The sequence below is a fragment of the Hemiscyllium ocellatum genome, chromosome 10 (assembly GCF_020745735.1).
Source record: "Hemiscyllium ocellatum isolate sHemOce1 chromosome 10, sHemOce1.pat.X.cur, whole genome shotgun sequence".
Lineage (NCBI taxonomy): Eukaryota > Metazoa > Chordata > Chondrichthyes > Orectolobiformes > Hemiscylliidae > Hemiscyllium > Hemiscyllium ocellatum.
The window spans coordinates 6,241,033-6,262,068 of NC_083410.1; the positions used below are offsets into that span (position 1 = coordinate 6,241,033).

At 40.1% G+C, this 21,036-nt stretch overlaps 2 protein-coding genes across 2 annotated transcripts in view; one reads left to right on the forward strand and one right to left on the reverse strand.

The window, feature by feature from the left end:
• Positions 1-3,574: 3,574 nt before the first annotated feature.
• The window catches only part of LOC132819328 (collagen alpha-1(XII) chain-like), a 119,191-nt gene continuing 101,729 nt past the window's right edge, over positions 3,575-21,036 (reverse strand). The window contains 1 exon segment of the mRNA XM_060830785.1: positions 3,575-3,774. Within this exon segment, the coding sequence (XP_060686768.1) occupies positions 3,773-3,774 (2 nt within the window). The 3' untranslated portion in view covers positions 3,575-3,772.
• LOC132819327 (VIP peptides-like) lies at positions 10,164-19,945 on the forward strand. Its single transcript, XM_060830784.1, has 6 exons — positions 10,164-10,289; positions 10,655-10,772; positions 12,319-12,459; positions 13,252-13,350; positions 15,890-16,005; positions 19,917-19,945. The coding sequence occupies exons 2-5, from the start codon at positions 10,666-10,668 to the stop codon at positions 15,951-15,953; spliced, it is 411 nt and encodes a 136-aa protein (XP_060686767.1). The 5' UTR covers positions 10,164-10,289; positions 10,655-10,665; the 3' UTR covers positions 15,954-16,005; positions 19,917-19,945.

Sequence of the window (21,036 nt, forward strand, 5' to 3'; positions counted from 1 at the left end):
ACTAGATTTGTAATTTTCAGAAGCAATGCACCACCAATTTGCAACTGGGTCTTCATGGTTGTGAATAACATCTTGAAATCATGACACGCTGCAAAGACAGGCAAGCATTCATGTAAATACCTTGCATTTTGGAGAATGTCCATCTGAACTTAGCCCAGGATTTATTCTACATAAAACTTTCTTTTGTATCAAATTCTTGTCCATTATTTTCAAACAAGCATTAGCCTGTTTATTTTAATAGTTTTAAGGAAATGACCAACTTTGGTAAACTGGATTCTGGATTACTGGTGCTGGAACGAATCACTAATTCCCATTAAAATCAGAATGGGCAGCAGTTCGGGCAGCATCCGAGGAGCAGTAAAATACTACCAGGTAAAGAGAAATCAATACAAATACATTCAGCAGCTGCATTATTATGTAGTGCGGGGGATGGGTGAAAATATCAATTGCTGTTTGTCACGAACCCTGAAATTATTGCTGTCCCTTCTTACTATGCTCTAATATGCTGACAAGACCTGCACATGGCAGAGTGTTCTCAATTCATTGTTAGCCATAACCTACAAAATACACACTTTTAATTGTTTCTTTCTTTAATTAAGGCCTTAATACATTTTGTTTCAATTGAATTGAATTTTGATGAATTTTTTTTTTGTTCTTCAGTATTGTAAGCGATGTTGCATTTGTTCTACTCATTAAAAGGATGGAAATTAACCTGCTTTTGTAATTCTGTCTGCAACTGACTTATTGTATCTTCTTTCTTTAAAACATGGCCATAATCTTTAATGTTTTAATGACTCAGTTGGGATGCAAATCACCTGCAGAAACATCTTACCAAACTAAAAGCCTCACAGCCAAACAACTGACAGATCCCCATGCAGTAAAGAGAAGCAGCATGTACCTTCATTTGTTTAGGGCATAACACACTTATCTAAACACAAAGAACATGGACATGCATTGTCAAGAAACTGACTACAATGGGATTTAATCTAAGTTTGGGTGTAGTTGAGGTATAGATGCAAGCAGAGAACAGGAATATAGTGCAAAGGCCAATTCTTTCAGCACACAATATGTTGGATGAACTAAGAGAAAGTTTGTTTGACCTTCTGTAGTCTGTTCAGAAATTTCCAAACTTCAGTCAGGAAGCTGTAATGATAAGCAGCGCTGGATCCCTGTGTCCAAACTGTTTGCCTTATAAAAGCCTTCGTATTCTGAAGTGACCCAAATATGTCCTAAAGAGACCAATGAAAGGTGAACCACAAGGGTTGAGCTAGGACAAAGTGAGGACTGCAGATGCTGGACATGTGAGTCAAAAGGTGTGGTCCTGGAAAAACACAACAGGTCAAGCAATATCCGAGGAGCAGAACAGTCGACTTTTCGAGCATAAGCTCTCCATAGCTTTTGCTTGAAACATCAACTCTCCTGCTCGTCGGTTGCTGCCTGAATGGTTGTGCTTTTCCAATGCCACACTTTTTGATAAGGTTGAGCATTGAATAAGGAGAGAGAACCTGTTTCCACTGGCAGGGCTTGAGCTAGGTTGCAAAAGAATCAGATGGGAAATATAAGCCCTTTACGCAAAAGGGGAGATAGTCAGAGAGCACCAAACTACAAACAGTTATCTGAGGAAGGATTTAAAAGCTGTTGTTGTAGATACTATATTTAATTTTTAATATTCAACGTTTTGTGATTAAACATGATTTCTCTTTCAATTTATTGAACTTCTTTAACAATGTGAAATGCTGCAGATAAAGTAGAACTGGTAGATTTATTGTATTTACATCTCTAGAATTCATTTGTCTAGATGTCACAAAGTTGGTGAAAATTAAAAGCACTTGGCATGATGGGAATATATAAGCATGGGTAAAAGATTACCAAGCTAACAGAAAACTTAATAATGAGTAATTTTCTGGTTTGCAAGATCTCATGACTGTCATGCTACAGGGATCAGTGCTGGGACCTAACTTGATAATTGATATAGATGAAGGGATGGAAGGTATGATTGCTAAATTGCTGATGATGCAACAGGCAGGTAGGAAAGTTAGTTGTGAAGATGATATAAAGCACCTACCAAGAAATGTAGATAGGTTAAGTGACTGAGAGTGTTATTTAAAATAATACAGTAGAGTCCTGGACCATATAAATAGTGGTATAGGTTATAATATCAAGGAAGGTGTAATACAAGTAAAACTATCATTCTCCTATTGAACTGCTTTCTCATGAGAGACTGTCAGCTGGAAGCGATTTAACCTGGAGGGTTAACAAGCCTCAGGGGAGGGAGAAAGGTTGAGAAGGACAGCTATTCATGGTAACCTCAATCAGTGCAGGAATTGGACCATGTTGTTGTCATTACTTTACAGTATAAACCAAACATCTAGCCAAATAAGCTAACCAACCCTCCTCGCTATAGTGACCCTGTATAAAACAGGGTATGATTTGACCACAAGTGAAGTAGTGTCAAGTTCCAGGTAACACATTTAAAGAAGAATATGTACATGTTGGAGAGGGAACAGAAAAGATTAAGGTGATTGGTATCAAAGTTGAAAATAGACTGCAGAAGCTGGGGTAGTCTCCATGGAGAAGTTAGGGTTGGGAACCGATTTAGAGGGGGTATACAAAATCATAAGGAGTATCTACAGAGTACCCAGGGAGAAACTACATTTTTGGAAGGATCAAGAATAGAGTGACACAGTTTTAAGATGACTGATGAAAGAAGCTGTGAATAGATGACAAAGACTTTTTTAAAAACAGTCAGTGGTTGGCATTTTGGAATGTCCCACCTTACATTTTAGTGGCGATTAAATCATGGCAGATGACGAATTCAATCATTGTCTGAAGCAGAGGAATTTGTCAGAATATGAGAAAGGTGGGGCTGGGGTTGACACCAGTCTTCTGCAGAAAACCAGTACTAACAATGGGCTGAATGGCCTCATTTGGCACTGTAGGGATTCTACAATTCTGTAATTTCATATTCATTAATATAGAGCTTGTCATTATGCCTGCCTTCTGCTTATCACCCCTGAATTTTTTAACGATTGAAAATCTATCTCAGTCAGAAACATATTTAATGACCCAGCCTTGACCGCCCTCTGTAGAAAGGATTCTTCAGGATCACCAGCCTCTGAGAGAAGAAACTCTTCCTCATCTCTGTCTTAAATGGATGGCTCCTTGCTCTGAGATTGCACCAAGGTGAGTGCTAAAGTGTGTCAGTGAATTTGATTGCAATAAAGGGTATGGTGTGTTTCTCTGGCTGTTAATATATTCAAGCAGATGTAAATGGATAATTGTGATTTCAAACACCACTTAAGTCACATTGCTTCATGCTGCATTCCTTGGTATTTCTCTTGATGTGATCTCAATCGTGATAAACTTTTACTTTCAACTGCTAAGGTCCACTAGGTGTGTTTCAACACATTGCTTTGGTAGATGATATCTCTAACAGTGTAGCAACTTTTGCATGGCCATCAAGATTGCAGGCTCAAATCTGGATGGAACTTGAATGAACAAAATCTTCAGATTTTGGGGATGAGAGTGCGACCACTGAACAGATGCTGACAAAAAAAAACGCTTGAGACAAAAATATTGCTATCATACCTTTATTATAATGAACAAATTAGGGAGGCAGTTGCATTACATAGTGCCTTTGATGACCTCAAGAAATCTCCATTGTCTTCACTGCCCACAAAGCATGAAAGGTTCTGACCTGAAATGTCAACTCCTCTTCTCTGCTGATGTTGCTTGACATGCTGTGTTTTTTCCAGCTTCACTCTTTATCCACTCCTACAAAACATTGTCACTGTCACAATGTAGGAAAATACAGAAACAACAGGAAACCCCACAAATACCAATATTACATTTTTTATCTTCAGTAATGGGAGATTTAAACAAAGGAATGTGTTCTGGCTACCTATAGCAGTCCTTTAGTGATTCATTGCAAATTTGCATTCTGAGACATATTGTCATGCCCTGATTGATGAGCTCTTAATTTCATCCCTTTTCAAACTATATGGTTGGAAGGGGATTTATTCAAATTCCATCAGAAGCATGGGGAACCTTACATTTAGTGGTGGTAATAGGGACTAATGGGAAAAAAGAGGAGAAAATTGGGTCCTCATCCAAACTGATGTTTAACTAAAACAATTCAGTTACATTGCTAAATTCATCAGATTTCTGTGTCAGACAAAACATCCATTTCATTACCAGGTATTTCTAGTTGCAAGATTGATCTTAAACTCTCAAATCAAGTCAATCTCAGAATTAGTGTGAGATATAAATTAACATCAGCTCTTGTTGCATTCTTGAAGGGAGGCATTTCTTAATTTCTGCAAGGCTTGATATAGTTATTCATTTAAGAGACTATTTATCCAAGATTATCCATCTCCAACCTTAAAAAGCAAAAAAACTGTAAATTTCTGGAAATCTGAAATAGCAACATATTGAAAATAAACACCAGGTCTTTTGTCTTTATTACAGATGCTTATCTTCTTACATTATATCTGTTGGTCATAGATTTCAATTATTTTATATCAGTAGCAACTAAACCCATTAAGGAGCAGAAGTAGAACCATTTGGCCAAGTTAGTGTGCTCCACCATTTAATGAGGTCATGGCTGATCTAATCATCCTCATCTTCACTTTCCTGCATATCCCCATAACTTGCCTTACTGATTAAAAATCTTTAATTCGATTCCATCTGGAACTCAAATCCAGGTGATCATAATTCACCATATGATCATTTAAATTGAAACCAGCAATACCTCACATAACAAGACTCCTGATGAAGGGCTGATGCCTGAATTCTCCTCCTCATTGGATACTTTTCCAGCACCACGCTCTCGACTCTGATTGCCAACATCTGCAGTCCTCACTTTGTATTAGTTGCTTTTAACCTTACTGTGAAGCCTCTTCCAAGGAAGCCTACCTTGAAGAACTTCTCCTCCTCTCTCTACCAGGATCTTAGTGAGTCCCTTTCTCATTGCAGCCCCCGCCCCCCCCCCCCCCCTCACCCCCCCACCCCCCGAGGTCATCTCCTCTGCCCTAAAGCAGATTCCTGATGAAGGACTTCTGCCTGAAACGTCGATTCTCCTGTTCCTCAGATGCTGCCTGACCTACTGTGCTTTTCCAGCATTACACACTTGACTCAATACCTGACACAAGGCAATTCAGAAAATGGATAAAATGGATTTCCTAAGATTGAATCAATTCTTATCAAGTTAAATAATTTCCACTGTGGAAGTGTCAAAAATCTTAACTGCCCTCATCACAGTTTGCAAGCAAGTTAATTTCAGGACTGCAGTGTTTTAGTGTAAAAGCCATCACTATCTTTCATCATTAATTAGGAATAAGCAACAATTCCATGTCAAAAAAAGGTGGTGCTGGAAAAGCACAGCATGTCAGGCAGCATCCAAGGAGCAGGAGACTCGATGTTTTGGACATAAGCCCTTTATCAGGAATAGACAATAATTGTAGACTTTGGAAAAGACACATCCATACTAAAAATTATTTTTCTTTGAAGATATCCCAGTTATCTCTAAAGATTTAATTTACTGACATTCTCACTTTCAAGTGGTTCTTAAAAATGTTCTGTGATCTGAATTTGATGAGGATATGACTCACTCCCTGGTGTCCAACAGGATTTTTCTCATAAGAACTAAGCGTTATCAACTTAGTTTCAAAATGATCCAGAACAAGTTGAACTAATATAATACACAGTGACATTCGTTAGAACATGGAAACTTAATAAATATGAGAAAGTTTTACTAACATTTTAAAGTTGAATTTATATATCAACTGCGCTGATGATGGTTAGTCCAAATATTGTTAGAACTCCCTCACGATACTTATCTGGGCACCTTCACTTTAATACCACCACCAAATACTAAAACACTACAGAAAGTTAAAGATCACTTAATTGCATTCAATTCCAAATACGTCAAGTGTACTCTTAATTGGGGAAGCATAAAATTAAAGACACATGAATCAAAATACATTATTTAATCAGCTTTCAATGCAGCTCATGAGAACACATTCAACTTCTGTTTGAAGATCTGTTACATTCAGTTCGAACTGGGTGAGTCAAACAAAAATATTAACAAAAGAAAAATAAATGCCTGCACTCCATAACAAAATCGGATGATTGGTGGAGTTGTGGATAGTGAGGAGGGCTGTTGTCAGCTGCAAAAGGATGCAGAGCTGGGATGAGGAGTGGCAGATGGAATTCAGCCCTGTCAAGTGTGAGGTTGTCCATTTTAGAAGGACAAATAAGAATGCAGAATACAGGGTTAACGATAGGGTTCTTAGTAAGGTCGAAGAGCAGAGGGATCTTGGGGTCTATGTTCATAGCTCTTTGAAAGTTGCCACTCAGGTGGATAGAGCTAGTGAGAAGGCCTATGGTGTATTAGCGTTCATTAGCAGAGGGATTGAATTCAAGAGTCGTGAGGTGATGTTGCAGCTGTACAGGACCTTGGTAAGGCCACATTTGGAGTACTGTGTGCAGTTCTGGTTGCCTCATTTTAGGAAAGATGTGGAAGCTTTGGAGAAGGTGCAGAGGAGATTTACCAGGATGTTGCCTGGAATGAAGAATAGGTCGTACGAGGATAGGTTGAGAGTGCTGGGTCTTTTCTCATTAGAACGGCGAAGGATGAGGGGTGACTTGATAGAGGTTTATAAGATGATCAGGGGAATAGATAAAGTAGACAGTCAGAGACTTTTTCCCCGGGTACAACAGAGTGTTACGAGGGGACATAAATTTAAGGTGAAGGGTGGAAGGTATAAGTGGATGTCAGGATGTAGGTTCTTTACCCAGAGAGTGGTGGGGGCATGGAATGCGCTGCCTGTGGGAGTGGCAGAGTCAGAATCATTGGTGACCTTTAAGCGGCAATTGGATAGGTTCATGGATAGGTGCTTAAGCTAGGACAAATGTTTGGCACAACATCGTGGGCCGAAGGGCCTGTTCTGTGCTGTATTGTTCTATGTTCTATGTCCTAAATGAATGTTCTCCCAAACTAGCGAACAAAAGATAAATTCCTTCAATGCGTTTGATTGTTAAGTTCAAACACAAAAGAAACATTCTTCAAAACAGATCTTTTGTGCCTGATTTGGGGGTGAATTTGTTGACAAAAGAGCAAATAAGATTTCGTGCATGTCAACTCATTAATCAGCTGCTGGTTCCTATTGAAAACATTCGCTGTGTTTGGATCACGATTATTAGCTTTCCCCTTTGGGTAGCCTTAGCTCATGTCAGCTTACGAGTAAGTGATCGGTGGAGATGTTTTCATTTTAACTTGAGCATTGTTGTTATTACACACCTCGGGAACAAATGGTGCATGAACCCAGGCCTCCTGTTTCAAAGGGAGGGATTTTGCCACTGCACCACAAAAGCTCAACACAAAACTAATACATTATTTAATCAGCTTCCAATGCAACTAATCAACCTGTCAGAGATGTTATTACACCTTTGGAGCTGCTGGGACTTGCACTTACACTTCCTGGCTCAAAGGTAGGGACACTGTCACTGTTTTACAGGAGCTCTCCTCAACACAACTTAATTTATTTTGTGACACACTATAGACATCCAATCTAGCAGCTAATCCATTCGAGGAAAGCCACAACGCAATCCAAATAGATGCTTTGAATCAATCTGTTCAAATGGGTTATGACATGCTTCGAGAGCAGGTGGTGCTTGACCCAGGCTTTCAGGACCAGAGGTAGTCACACTACCACTGAGCCATTCAACCCTTAAAGCCATCTAGATATTTTCTGATGGACCTGTTCAGAGATGCTAATCCCCACCTCTGGGGCAGGTAGGACTCCAACCCAGGCCACTTGGTCTAGAGGTAAATACAATCTAGATTTGTTTTATTACCCAGAAGAGCTATCACGCACAACTGAGATGCTTTTCCACCACCAAATTACCATGGCTTTCTTTTATCATTAACTATCATCAGTGATCAGCCATCTGGCCAATTAGATATCTACAAACAAAGCCCAGTAAAACACAATCTAAATGGTGTGATTTGGAAATGGGATCCAGGTAACCCACCATTTTCTCATATTGAATTCAGTGAATTGCCAGATTAACAGGATTCCCTTATTAGAAACCCACCTATTGCATCCCTGGGCTTCTCTTGTTGTACAGTAGTAGAGTGTCTATCCCTAGATCGAGAGACCTGAGTTCCAGTTCCACGTGCTCCAGGTGTATATAAGAACACTTCTGCTCCGGAACAAAAACGTTTTTGTTTTAATTCCCAGGTATCCCTAACCCAACGAAACCCTTGTTAAATCGTAGCCCATAACTTGCAATTAGGTATCCATTGATTAAGGAATTGAACAGATTTGTTGAGTTACCATTATAATTTCCTCTCGAGTACCCAACGTTTCCTACATAGAGGCCATCGATGGCAGAGTCCATTCATTTTCAAAATGTTCCGAGAGAATTCTTACTGAGCATTCAATTAATCTGGAATTCATCTAAATTCCACACTTCACTTCGTTTCTGGATATGAATGATTCTACACGCAAATTCTCTTGAATTCCTTGATTAAACTAATCCTAAAGTTGCCTCCTCCATATAAGTAACCTGAAGAAATTTCGTGCATGTTTCCCGGAATAATGTTGTACCCCAGCCATTTAATAACGTTGTTGTGACACAAGTTCCCTTATGTTTACTGTCTTCTACCATCCCCTCAGTTCTGGGTGTGTTTTTTTTTACACAGAAGAGATTCGGGAGTCTCGCTTCTACTATGATCGCGAACACTCAACATTTCTGAACCGACATGTTATAATATGTCTTTTATGAAATAGATATGACTTGAACCTCGGCCTCGGAGCTTCAGAGGGAGGGACACTACCACTGCCCCACTATCAACCAACCATTGACTGTTTTGAACGCAAACTCTCTGAACTTTTCGATTAGGTTCTGCTGCAATCGCCGCGTTCATTAATCCACACATAAACTTTGTGAAGCCTTCATTAGATTACATTTGCTAACACACCTTAGGGTTCTTACTAAACAGGTTCTTACTAAACTGTCACGCAAACCAATTATAGCGAGACAATTTTCAAGTGGGATTAATTTTCCCTTTTGTCTTAGTTTGTTGGTACAAAAAAGTAATCTTTTGATTAATAATTTCATAGCTGACAAGGTAATGTGCCGTTTATAAATTCCTAATGTCATATTCTACCAAAATGGATACAGACATATCCAGTCGTGTGTATCTGTTCTGCATCTAATGCCGCGGCAATTGGAGGTGGAGAAGAAATACCATAAGTACAAAATCGAAATTTGCACAAATTCTAATGTCCAGGTCATGTTCAATTGCTCGAATTATTGTATTTGGGTGTTTTTAGCTATTCATCAGTTGAACAGAAAATTCAGCCAGATCTAAATAGATTTATAAAAGCGACTTTTTTTTCACGACGTGGAAATACTGAGACTGTTCCTGTTCATTCGAGGTTAAGGGGAAATTTAATGGAGGGATTGAAAATGAAGAGGGCATGAGAAGAGACTGTGACCAATGGGTCAGTAACCAAAAGGTACAAATTTAAGATAATTGGCAAAATATCCAAAGGAGACCTTAACACTTTATAGAGGGAGTGAGATGTGATTGAGGTACACAACTTTGAAAAGCTTTTTCAAAAAGAACGAGATCATTAGTTGAAGGAGCGAAACTTGTGGGGTTAAGATATTGGTTAGTTTTAATAGAAAGGCATTGTGATGACTCCTTCCGTGCTGTAAGATTCCATACGGAAGGGGGTTGGGGACTGTTGAAACATGCACATTTCTAATGGAGGAACATTAGAAATCGGGGAAAGTTTGGAATTTGACGCTGAACATTTCAATACACAGGAGAGAGCAGGCTCTGGAGATGACCACGCATTACAAGCACCTCCGTCGATAAGGTATTAACCCGACTTTGACTACGTGTTCTCATTCCATAGGGAATGCCGATGACGTCGTTGTGTATGTATTTTGTTCTTTTTTTTCTTGGAACTGGAGCGTGACTGCTCGACGTGGACGGTGACTTGCTCTGTCGTATAAAACCCGCAAGTTTCTGAGTGTTGTTTATCAGAGTCCCGGTCCTGGGACTTGAAGAGAACTAGGAGATCTCGACTTTACTGTGAGAAAGAGAGAGAGAGAGAGAGAGAGAGCTAAGGAGATTGTCAGAGACTCAGAAACAGACGCAAACAACTGAAAGAGATCGTTTGTGCTTTAGTTTCTCGTTGTCCAATTCAGCACCAAGGACAGCGATCAAACCTCCAACTCCAGCCTGAAGCAACGACGTAGTGCAGTATCTGGTAAGCCTTTCAACTGGCTTTCGGTCGATAAATTTGTTTCTGGAAAATGCAAAACTGCATCATTTTTAACAGTGTATTTTCCCATGTATTTCCAGACGAGTTGATAGTTATTGTGCGTGTGTGTGTGAGAGAGAGAGAGAGAGAGAGAATGAGAGAAATGGGTTTGAGAGATAATAGATTAGAATATCGAGTAGAATGTGTCTTATTTCCAAGAAAGATTGAAGGGCGAACTTAGATCCTTTTATTCCGTTACCCCACATTCCCCCCAAAATGGACTTCCCTAATTTTTCAGCCAGGACACAGGTCGGAAACCATTGAGCCGAGTGAGAGACCCTGAGCTAACGCCTTTTTGTGTTGGATTTCAGGACCCGACGCAATGATGATCCGGCTCAGCTCCCACTTCCTGACGCTTTTCGCTCTTCTGAATGTGTTCTGCTCCCGCACATCGGGGTTCCCGGCCCTCGGAACCTACTCCCACCTGGGGTAAGTTCACTCCCCGCTTTCTCTCCAGCTTCCAAAGGCACTCAATTCTATTTCAAACCCCCACCGCCACCCCCACCCCCGCCCCATTGACTTTCTTTGTATAAAGAGTCCTGAACTCATGTGGGCAATCCTATTATTGTAGCTTTGAAAATATAGCATTGAGCTGTACAGAGAGCTGTTGTGGTAGGGGAGGGAGGAAGTTTGTGGGGAGGTGGCTCATTCTGTAGAATTAAGGCTGAGATAATTCTTGCCCAGAGTGTGGTGCTGGAAAAGCACAGCGCGTCAGGCAGCATCCGAGGAGCAGGAGAACGACGTTTCGGGCAAAAGCCCTTCATTATGAAGATGGATTCTTGACCAGTTAGATCAAGGGTTATCGGAAAGGAGCAGGGAAGGGAGGAGTGTGGAATGAGCTGTGATGCTGTTAAATGGTAGAGCGAGCTCGCGGGACTGAATGGCCTACTCCTGTTCCTATTTCTGATGGGCTCATCTGCAATCTCGATTGGACATTGCAGGATGTAGACATGCACTTACTTGGGGGTGGGATGGCTGGTTCAGCCTCAAGTCCAGCACTTTGCCATGACAACACGCGCTATTGGGGGTGGGGAGAGGGGAGGATTCGCTGATGATGATCACAACTTCCAGACTATTTCGTTTCATTTCGCCTGATATTAATCCATCACATTAAGCGCGTATATGATGCCCATAAATAATGATGGCCACCATACCGAGTAAAGTTGTACACATTTCAAGGAGAAGCTAGATCTGTGCGGCGGGGGCGGGGGGAGTGGGAAAGAGTCACTGGGAGAATGAGGGGATGAGGTTGGAAAGGGGGGAATGTCAACATGGATCAATGTTGCGATGAATAACCTGTTTATGGGCTGCAGATGTTATAACACTCCTATCACAAGTCGCCTTACACGACACTCTGCAGATTGAGCAGGGAGTGTGCAATCTGAGATTCCCTCCCAAATCTTTCTAGTGGACTATCCTGGATTTCAATATCAATGTCACATTACGTATAGCACACGCTGGATAGTAACGCTGAAGAATTCCCCCACTGTCCCGGGTGGAGAGAAGGACATCCACCCGATTGAGATTTTCGCTGTTTATTGCGAACGGCTTTCTTTCGTCTGTCCCGAATGCTGTTGGAGTAGAATTGCAGGGATCCAGTGTTGGGCCATGATTAGATCATTCGAAGTTTGTGCTAATCGGTACGTCGGGGAAATCGTCTGGAAAACTTCAACGATAAAGTAACCAGTGCCTACAGATAGTGACAAAATCACTTGTGCCTCAAATTGCGGACATATCACCCTTTTATACAATTCGTTTCTGTTATTTTGATACTATCCATAGTTTGGATTGTTGCCATATTTGGTTCCGTCTATGCTGTTTGTCTGCACTGTGGCCACTGAGTTACACCAACACATTGTGAGCCAGCCTTATGCTGTTTATAATCAGACCCATGCTAATTCGTAATCTGACGCCAGTGATGGCTCCATCAAGGCTGACCATAGTTGGACTGACTTTATTTACCTCTGACCTTCAGGCTGCGAAATGCTGTTGGTTTCGATGGACAGTCCAGTGAGGATCAGTCACAATCACCAGTGGGAGCTGATAGTGGCGTTTACCAAAACCCATTGTCAGACAGCGACAAAGTCTATTACCAGTTCTCCGCCAGCATGCCAAGGTGAGAGAATTACATTGCTAATCTTGCATATTTAAACAAAAAACATTCAGAACTGCTCACTATGTTGGTCCAGTACAATGATCTACATTAAAACTTAGGGAAAAAAAGAACAGATGCAGGTCACTCACAACTTGGAGCTTGTCCCACGTTCAAACCCAATTCGTGATTGATCTGGTTGCAGCCTTATTTCTCTTGTCTAATTTCCCTCCCCATATAACTCTTGACTCCTTTTTGATTTTAAAAAGAAAACCTGTTCGTTCAGATTTGAACATATTCAGTAACTTTGCCTTCAATGCTCACAGGAAGAGAATTCCCAAGAGGTGCAACTGAGAGCAGAATTATCTCCTCATTTCTATTTTAAGTGAAATACATTTTATTTATGAACTGTGCCCACTGTTCGATTCTTTCCTCTCCCAAGAAGCACCTCAGAATCTTTTCCAAGAAGATTGCCTCCCTATCTGCTGACATCCAGTGAGTACAGGCCCAACCTTTATGCCTAAGGCAATCTCTTATTCCCATTACTGTTGAGCACATGACTTCCCAGTACCCATACTGCTTAAGGCAAGGGCTGGTGTGTGTTTGAATGGTTTATAACTGTCAATAAGAAGCAATTGCAAGGGAAGAGTAGTTGATGTTGGGGGGGCAAAGTCCAGACAACCCTTCTTTTCAGAGTCTGATCCATCAGTTCTACACAAACTGTCCAATAGTTTTGCAATTAATAATTTCTTTTCATAAATCTCTCAAAAGTCCTTTATATTCAAACTGTCCGTGTGGTTCTTTCCATTCCTCCAGAGCAAAACGACATTCAGACGCAATTTTTACCAATGACTACAACAAACTGCTTGGTGAAATAGCTGCTAGGATATATCTGGAATTACTGATGGGGAAAAGGTACGTGGATGCTTGGGGGCAGTGGGGAGTTGCATGGCAGGGACACACTGGGTGTGGGCAGGGACTCAGCATTGGAGAACATGGAAGATTCTCGGACTTCAAACTGCATCTGAATGTGATTGGACTTTACAATCATGAAGTGTGTAAACAAAAGCATCAACATCAATCACTCCCCCCTCAATCAACACGAGAGCAATGAGTTGGGGAATGCATTGCATTTCTAAATCTGTTAAATAATAAGATAGTTTAAAGTGATGAGCGACCTACTCCTCAATAACGTCCACATACAAATGATAACAGTTTTACAAGTGACACTGAGAAACTGGACATTGTTACATCGAATAGAAAAATGCCATTTTCCATTAGAGGGAGAGGAGACATGTTTTGACTGCAATTGACAATAAATTGTCAGTGGTCATAAGAACAAATATAAACCCAACTGATGGTGTGGTGGGGATTGAGCATGCACACACTGGAGAAAGAAACGTTTGGCTGTTTAACAGGATATGGAGAGTGGACATAAATGGGTCTTTTCAGGTTGGTAAGGTGAAAGAAGCGGAAGGCCAGATGGATTGATGGAACCTCAAATGCTTACAAATTATGCAAATAACTCGGATGAAGGAATGGAAGATATGATTGCCAAATCTGATGTTGGCACAAAGATAACTTGGAAAGTACGTTGTGAAGAATACATAAAGCAGCTGCAAAAACATAGGTTGTGAGTCTACAAAGATGTGGCAGATGAATATAATGTGTGAAATGTGAAATTGTCCAATTCAGCAGGAAGAATACAAAAGCAACATATTCTCTAAATGGTGAAACATTACAGTTTTCTGTCATGCAGGTGTATTAGTACATGAATCACACAATTACTGGTATGCAGATAGCTACAGCAAGTGAATAGGAAAGCTAGCAATGTTATTCTGTACTGTGAGGGGAATAGAAAAGTGCATAGTATTGATTACTTTATATAAGGAATCATGTAAGTTCATTGGAAGCAGTTCAGGGAAGGTTTACCAGACTAATAAGTAATAATATGCAATGAGTGGTTTATCTTACATAGACAAGTTGCATATTCTAGACTTGAATTTGTTGGACCTTGAGAGCATGAGTTGAATTAATTGAAACATAAAATCCTGAGGGTCCAGACAGGGTGAATGCAAGAGTCAAGAACTAGGGGATACTGTTTTAAATTCAAAGTCCTAGCAGATTTGTAAGGCTGAGGTGGATAGATTCTAATTAAGCAAGGAGGTGAAAAGTTATCAGCTGTAAATGGGAATATGGGGCTTGAGGTTACAATCAGACCTTGACCTTGCTGAATGGTGGAGGAGACTCAAGGACTGAATGGTCAACTCCTTATTGTATGTGTTTTACTCACTATGTTAGGGAGCAAGTTAGTTGAATTGTTCAAAATTATGAAGGTTTTTAAAAGCTTAAGAGTGAAGAAACCGTTTGATGGAAGGTTTGAAAACCGAAGTGCACCAGTTTAAGGTCATTGGAAAATATGGTTTCTCATGTGCTGCAGATTGTCCTGATCCAGCATATGCTGCGGAATATGAAGCAGATTCCAAACTGACTTTCAAAAAGAAGGCATAAAAAAGATGCAGGATGATAGAGAGAGAGTGGGGCAATTAGATAGCTCTTTGAAAGATAGTCTAGCGTGGGCTGAATGGTCTCTGTCTGTGATGTCAGACTCTGTGACTCAGTGTTTTGATATGGCAACCGTATTGATGAATATTTCCCCAAATTTTTATTTTTATTTGAATCTAAAGGGTGTTCCATTTGAACAAAGATCAAGAGTAAGCTACTTGTGTCTTCAAGCCTGCTCTACCATTTTATAAGATCATGGTTGATCTGGTTTTAACTCAGCTCTGTATTCCTGCACATCATTGATAACCTTTCATCCCCTGGCTATTAAGCATTTATCTACCTCTGCCTTCAGAATGTTTGAAGACACTGCATCCATTGCCCTTTAAGGAAATGAATTCCAAAGACTCCTAATCTTCTTGGAGGAAAAATATGTTTCCTCATCTGTCTTAGCTGAGCAACATCCTATTTTAAAACTATTACTCCCAGTTCCACCTGACAAGAGGAAACTCCTTTCAATGTCCAACTGGTCAAGTCACCTTCAGATCTTTTATGTTTCAACTCAGTCAGTATTGACTCTTTCTCCAGAGGATACAGATCGAGTCGATTTAACTTTTCCTCCAAAGCAACCTACTCATTCCAGGTGTTAGTCCAGTAAACCTTTTCTGAGCTGCTTCCAATGCATTAGCATCCTTAAGCACCATGACTAGCACTGTACCCAATACTCTCAATGTGATCCTACCAATGCTCTGTATAACTGAAGCATAATCTCCTTTCCATTCTGAATTTAATCATGGTTTCAGCCACTTAACAGAAGAATTCTAATGGAAACGTTTTGTCATGTGTGATGTACTTCTGACGTTGGGGAGCAGGCATATTGAATCTTTCTAACTGAACCATGTGCTTGGCCTGAACATTTTAGACTGAAGATGCTTTTGTTTCTGATAACCAGAACCCAGGATGAGAAGAACACAAGCAAACGTCACGATGATGGTAGTTTCACCGATCTGTACTGAGGGAGAAGGCATTGAACGACTTTATCAATCAGCTGATAAATGGAGAGCTACGGTACTTTAAATAAATTTGGAGCAATGACAAGATTATAGAATATAGAACATAGAACAGTACAGCGCAGAACAGGCCCTTCAGCCCTCGATGTTGCGCCAACCTGTGAACTATTCTCAGCTCATCCCCCTACACTATTCCAAAATCATCCATGTGCTTATCTAAGGATTATTTAAATCTCCCTAATGTGGCTGAGTTGACTACATTAGCAGGTAGGGCATTCCACGCTCTTACCACTCTCTGCGTAAAGAACCTGCCTCTGACATCTGTCTTAAATCTATCACCCCTCAATTTGTTGTGATGTCCCCTTGTACACACTGAAGTAATCATCCTAGGAAAAAGACTATCACAGTCTACCCTATCTAATCCTGTGATCATCTTGTATGTCTCTATCAAATCCCCTCTTCGCCTTCTTCTTGCCAATCAGAACAGATTCAAGTCTCTCAGCATTTCCTCATAAGACCTTCCCTCCAGAACAGACAAAATCCTGGTAAACCTCCTTGCACCTTTTCCACTGCTTCCACGTTCTTCCCAAAATATCGGGACCAGAACTGTATACAATATTCCAAGTGTAGCCGCATTGGCGTTTTGTATAGTTGCAGCAAGATAATGCGGCTCCGGAACTCAATCCCTCTAAGACTGAAACATAACACACCGTATGCCTCATTAACAGCACTATCCCCCTGGGTGCAACTTTTAGGATTGATGTATATGGACTCCAAGATCACTCTGCACATGCAGACTACCAATAATCTTTCCATTGACCCAGTACTCTGCCTTCCTGTTATTCTTCCCAAAGTGCATCACCTCACATTTAGCTGCTTTGAACACCATTTGCCACCTCTCAACCCAATTCTGCAGTTTATACAAGTCCCTCTGCAACCTGTAACACTTTTCCACACTGTCCACTACTCCACCAACTTTAGTGTCATCTGCAAATTTACTAGTCCATCCACCTGTGCCTGCTTCTAAGTCATTTTAAAAATGACAAACAGAAGTGGTCCCAAAACAGATCCTTGTTGCACACCACGAGTAACCGGACTCCAGGCTAAATATTTTCCATCAATCACCACTCGCTGCCTTCTTTCAGAAAGCCAGTTTCTAATCCAAACTGCTAAATCACCCTCAATTTCATGCGTCTGCATTTCCTCCAACAGTCTATCATGTGGAACCTGATCAAAAGCTTTACTAAAATCCAGGTATACCACATCAACTGCCCTACCCTTATCTACATGCTTCGTCACCTTCTCAAAAAACTCAATGAGGTTTGTGAGACATGACCTGCCCTTGACAAAACCATGTTGACTATCTGAAATCAAATTGTTGTTTACTAGATAATTATAAATCTTATCTCTTACAATCCTTTCTAAAACCTTTCCTACAACAGAAGTAAGGCTCACTGGTCTAGAATTACCTGGGTCATCTCTACTGCCGTTCTTGAACAAGGGTACAATATTTGCAATCCTCCAGTCCTCTGGTACCAAACCTGTAGACAATGACGACTCAAACATCAAAGCCAAAGATTCAGCTATCTCCTTCCTAGCTTCCCAGAGAATCCTCAGATAATTTCCATCTGGCACAGGGGACTTGTCTACTTTCACTCCTTCTAGAATTGATAACACCTGGTCATAACTCACCTCGATCCTTTCTAGTCTAATATCTCATACCTCATTCTTCTCCTGTACAATATTCTCCTTTTGCTTCGTGAAAACTACCAGAAGGTGCCTCAAGAATCCGTAAGCCCAGCTCTACACTGGTGCTGATGTCTTTCAATGCAAATCTGTCCTGAGTATGCATGGGATAAAAATTGTGTAGAGAAACAACAAAGACACAGGTTACTTGATCCAACCCAATATGTGTTTGCCCTGCACACAATGTATCCAACCATACATTCAATTTCTCAACTTAAACACTCATAATCTCTGCTTTCGTTACATCCTTGGTTGTTGCATTACATAGCCTTACAAAATCAGATGTAGTCTCTCTATCCAAAGCCTCTCATATTCAATTCAACATGTAAAACATGGTTCAATGGAGTGTTGAAGGGATGCTACATTGTTAGGCATTCTGTCATTTACTATCCCCGGGTAGATGAAAAGATCCACTGACCCTATATGAAAATGGTGGGGGATTTCTCTATACTTTGACCAATATTTTTCCTTGAACCAGCATTCATTATCTCACTGCTGTTAGTGGGTGTGTGGTATTGGAAATTGGTAAACGTCTCTTTCCTGATATTAGTACTTCATCTCAAAGCTACTTAATTGGCTGTGAAGCCTGTTGGAAGGTCTTGAGTTTGTGAAAGGTGGTAAGTAAAAACATGCTCTTTATAGTTGTTTCATACATGTTTGTCAGTGGCAGTACCATTCATTACTATCCCTGTAGAGTCCAGCAACCTTAAAACAATTCACCCTTTCCGTTAATAGTAAAAAGGATGATAAATACTTTTTCATATTTTAAGGTCTTTCTCTGTAACAATCAGACTAAAAGCATTATCAGCTAAACACTATTATTGTAGTAAACTTATACTGTCAGCTACAGAACAGAAAATTTCCCCTTTTCTGTCGACAAAAGAAAATTCACTTCACACTACACATAACTCTGCCCTTAAGTATGCAATCAGTTTTCCCAGATCCACACCTAAATTGATCCTTAGCTTGCAAATGCTTGCTTCCTTTGCCTACTTTTATTTCCCAGCCAGGTACCTTTTTAACCCAAGAACTATCTTTTGTGATTACTTTTCTTGGAGGTTCTCCATCTGGCAAAGGCTAGGCAAATCTTCCATCCTTGTTGCAAATCCTTCATACATTGTTCCTTTCAATCTGAGCATGGACATCACTCTGGTTTCTGTATAATGAACCAGACAGACTTTATCAAATTTTAATCATTCCCTCCCCCAGATCCTAATGAAGAGATTGTGATTTTCTCAGGGATATTTCAGAAACTGAGCCCTTCCTCAAAGCCCAACTCCATGATAATGTGAATCACATTGACCTTGTGATTGCTGATTCACCACATTGAGACCCCAAATCGCTTATCATGAAAATAAACTAAAACATAAGTGTTTACAACTTCACAATCTGACCATGTTCCAGGGATTTCAGAGATTATAAATCTAATTGATGTAAATAAGACTGTTGTTGCCATTGGTTCATGTGTGAATGTTTCCCACCTTCTTTCCAATAAAACAACTTACATCTCTGATAATCTCTAACAGACATTTCACCCCACCTTGTTGTTGGACAGGCCTTAGGAAAAGTTCCAAAGCCCCTTTCATTTTACCTTAGATTAAAATATAAGTAAAGGTAAAGTCACCATATTCTATTGGTGTACTTTCCCCTTAGAGAGAGAACTGATGGTGGTTTAACCTGAGGGTCACAATGCCTCAGGTGAGGAGAGAGTTTGAGAAGAAGCATTGTTCATAGTAACCTCAGCAGGTGTGGGCATTAAACCCACACTGTTGGAATCATTTTACATAGCAAACGACCTATCCAGCCAACCAAGCTAACCCACCCACAAAATCAAAAACTATAACAAACTCATCAAACTTCATGTCTAACATTTGGAAGAATAATATGAACACTCAAGTCCTGAAGTCTGAGCAATCCTCCTGCTGCCAAATTTGTTCTCAAAATGTGCATGAAACCTAAGCTTAAGTGTGCTTGATTCAGTTTAAGCAATGCACTTGCTAATACTTTTCAGAAGTGGGCTTCTTAATAGAGTAGAACTTAGCATTGAATTCTTTTTGTACATTTTTCTTCTAGATTTCCAACTGAATTGATTCAACACTTACTTTTAAGTTATGATTCAATGCCTTTCAAGAGTTAATGGTAGCAAATCCAGGTAATAGAAAGAATTACTACTGTCATTATTATTCTAATTATGGTAAACAACTCTTTCTAATTTTCCTGCAGCCTGCAAGATGCAAACTCAGCCAACCCCTCGCCTGTTTAAAATTACGTCAGTGATGCAATTTAGAGTCAGCTTCAAGATTGGGTAGGTATAGATTTTCCCACCAGGCTTCGTGTGAAAGGCCTGGAAAATTTTCAGTAAGTGCAATTGTAGTTAGTGAGTATTCATTTGTATTACAACAAACTATCAGTTTCTCACAGGTTTGGTCAGTACAGTACGGCAAAGGAGTTTTTTCTGTTTTGTAACTTCCTGCAGGTACGATATGGTTTATCATCTGGCAGATTGCCTCAATAACTCATTTGTTCACTAATGTCCTGTCAAGAAGGAAATCCAGCATCCAGTCCCAGTCTGACTTAAACATACCAGTGTGGTTAATAGGCCACTCAATTGTATTGGAATCATGGTTCAAGAAGAAGGTGCACTAATATTGTCCGAAGACAACTAAAGACTCAAAATAAATGCTGACCTTGGCAGTGACACCTACATCCTGAGAATCAATTAAAAAGAGAACAGTTCCATTCATTGAAATGGGTTTGCAATCTGTGTGATGATGCATCTGGAAATAAAATTCTGTTCACAATGCTCTGGAAATAACAATATTTTATCAAAACTACTTTAGAGAGGCTTTTTGTAGATAAAAGGATAAATTCATTAACCTCATGCTCTGAGCTGCGAGCTATGCTAACAGTGAATATGAGTCACAGCCGCAGATACAAAAGAGTAGCTTGTATTACTGAATGTAATCTTTCTGAATGCCATGCTTTAAGGTGCTTAATGCAATGTACAGTTTCCTCTGGAATAGACTGTCGTTACTCCTGTCAGATATTTTGCTATAAAGTAATTGAGAGGTGATGAAGCATTTTTCTCAAGTGATCTATATCAGCGAGTAATGTTCAGGTTGGACTATGTTTGGGAAATATTATAAAATTGAAATGAAAGGTTTCATCATTGTGTTATTTCCTACTAATATCCCCATAGACATTTTCAGTCAATGCCTTACTTTCCTGAGATTTATTCTGAGTAGTGGCAGACTTAAAAGGGACCTGGTTTTAGAGAGTAGGACTCCATCATTTTGACTTTTTCATTTAATCTTTCATGGGATGTGTGCATCCCAGGCAAGGC

Bases quoted from the DNA above. Each gene is read 5' to 3' on its own strand.
- LOC132819327 (XM_060830784.1), top strand. From the start codon at position 10,666: ATGATGATCCGGCTCAGCTCCCACTTCCTGACGCTTTTCGCTCTTCTG. The intron at 10,773-12,318 runs GTAAGTTCACTC...TCTGACCTTCAG, and splicing joins GGAACCTACTCCCACCTGGG to GCTGCGAAATGCTGTTGGTT. The intron at 13,351-15,889 runs GTACGTGGATGC...TCTGATAACCAG, and splicing joins GAATTACTGATGGGGAAAAG to AACCCAGGATGAGAAGAACA.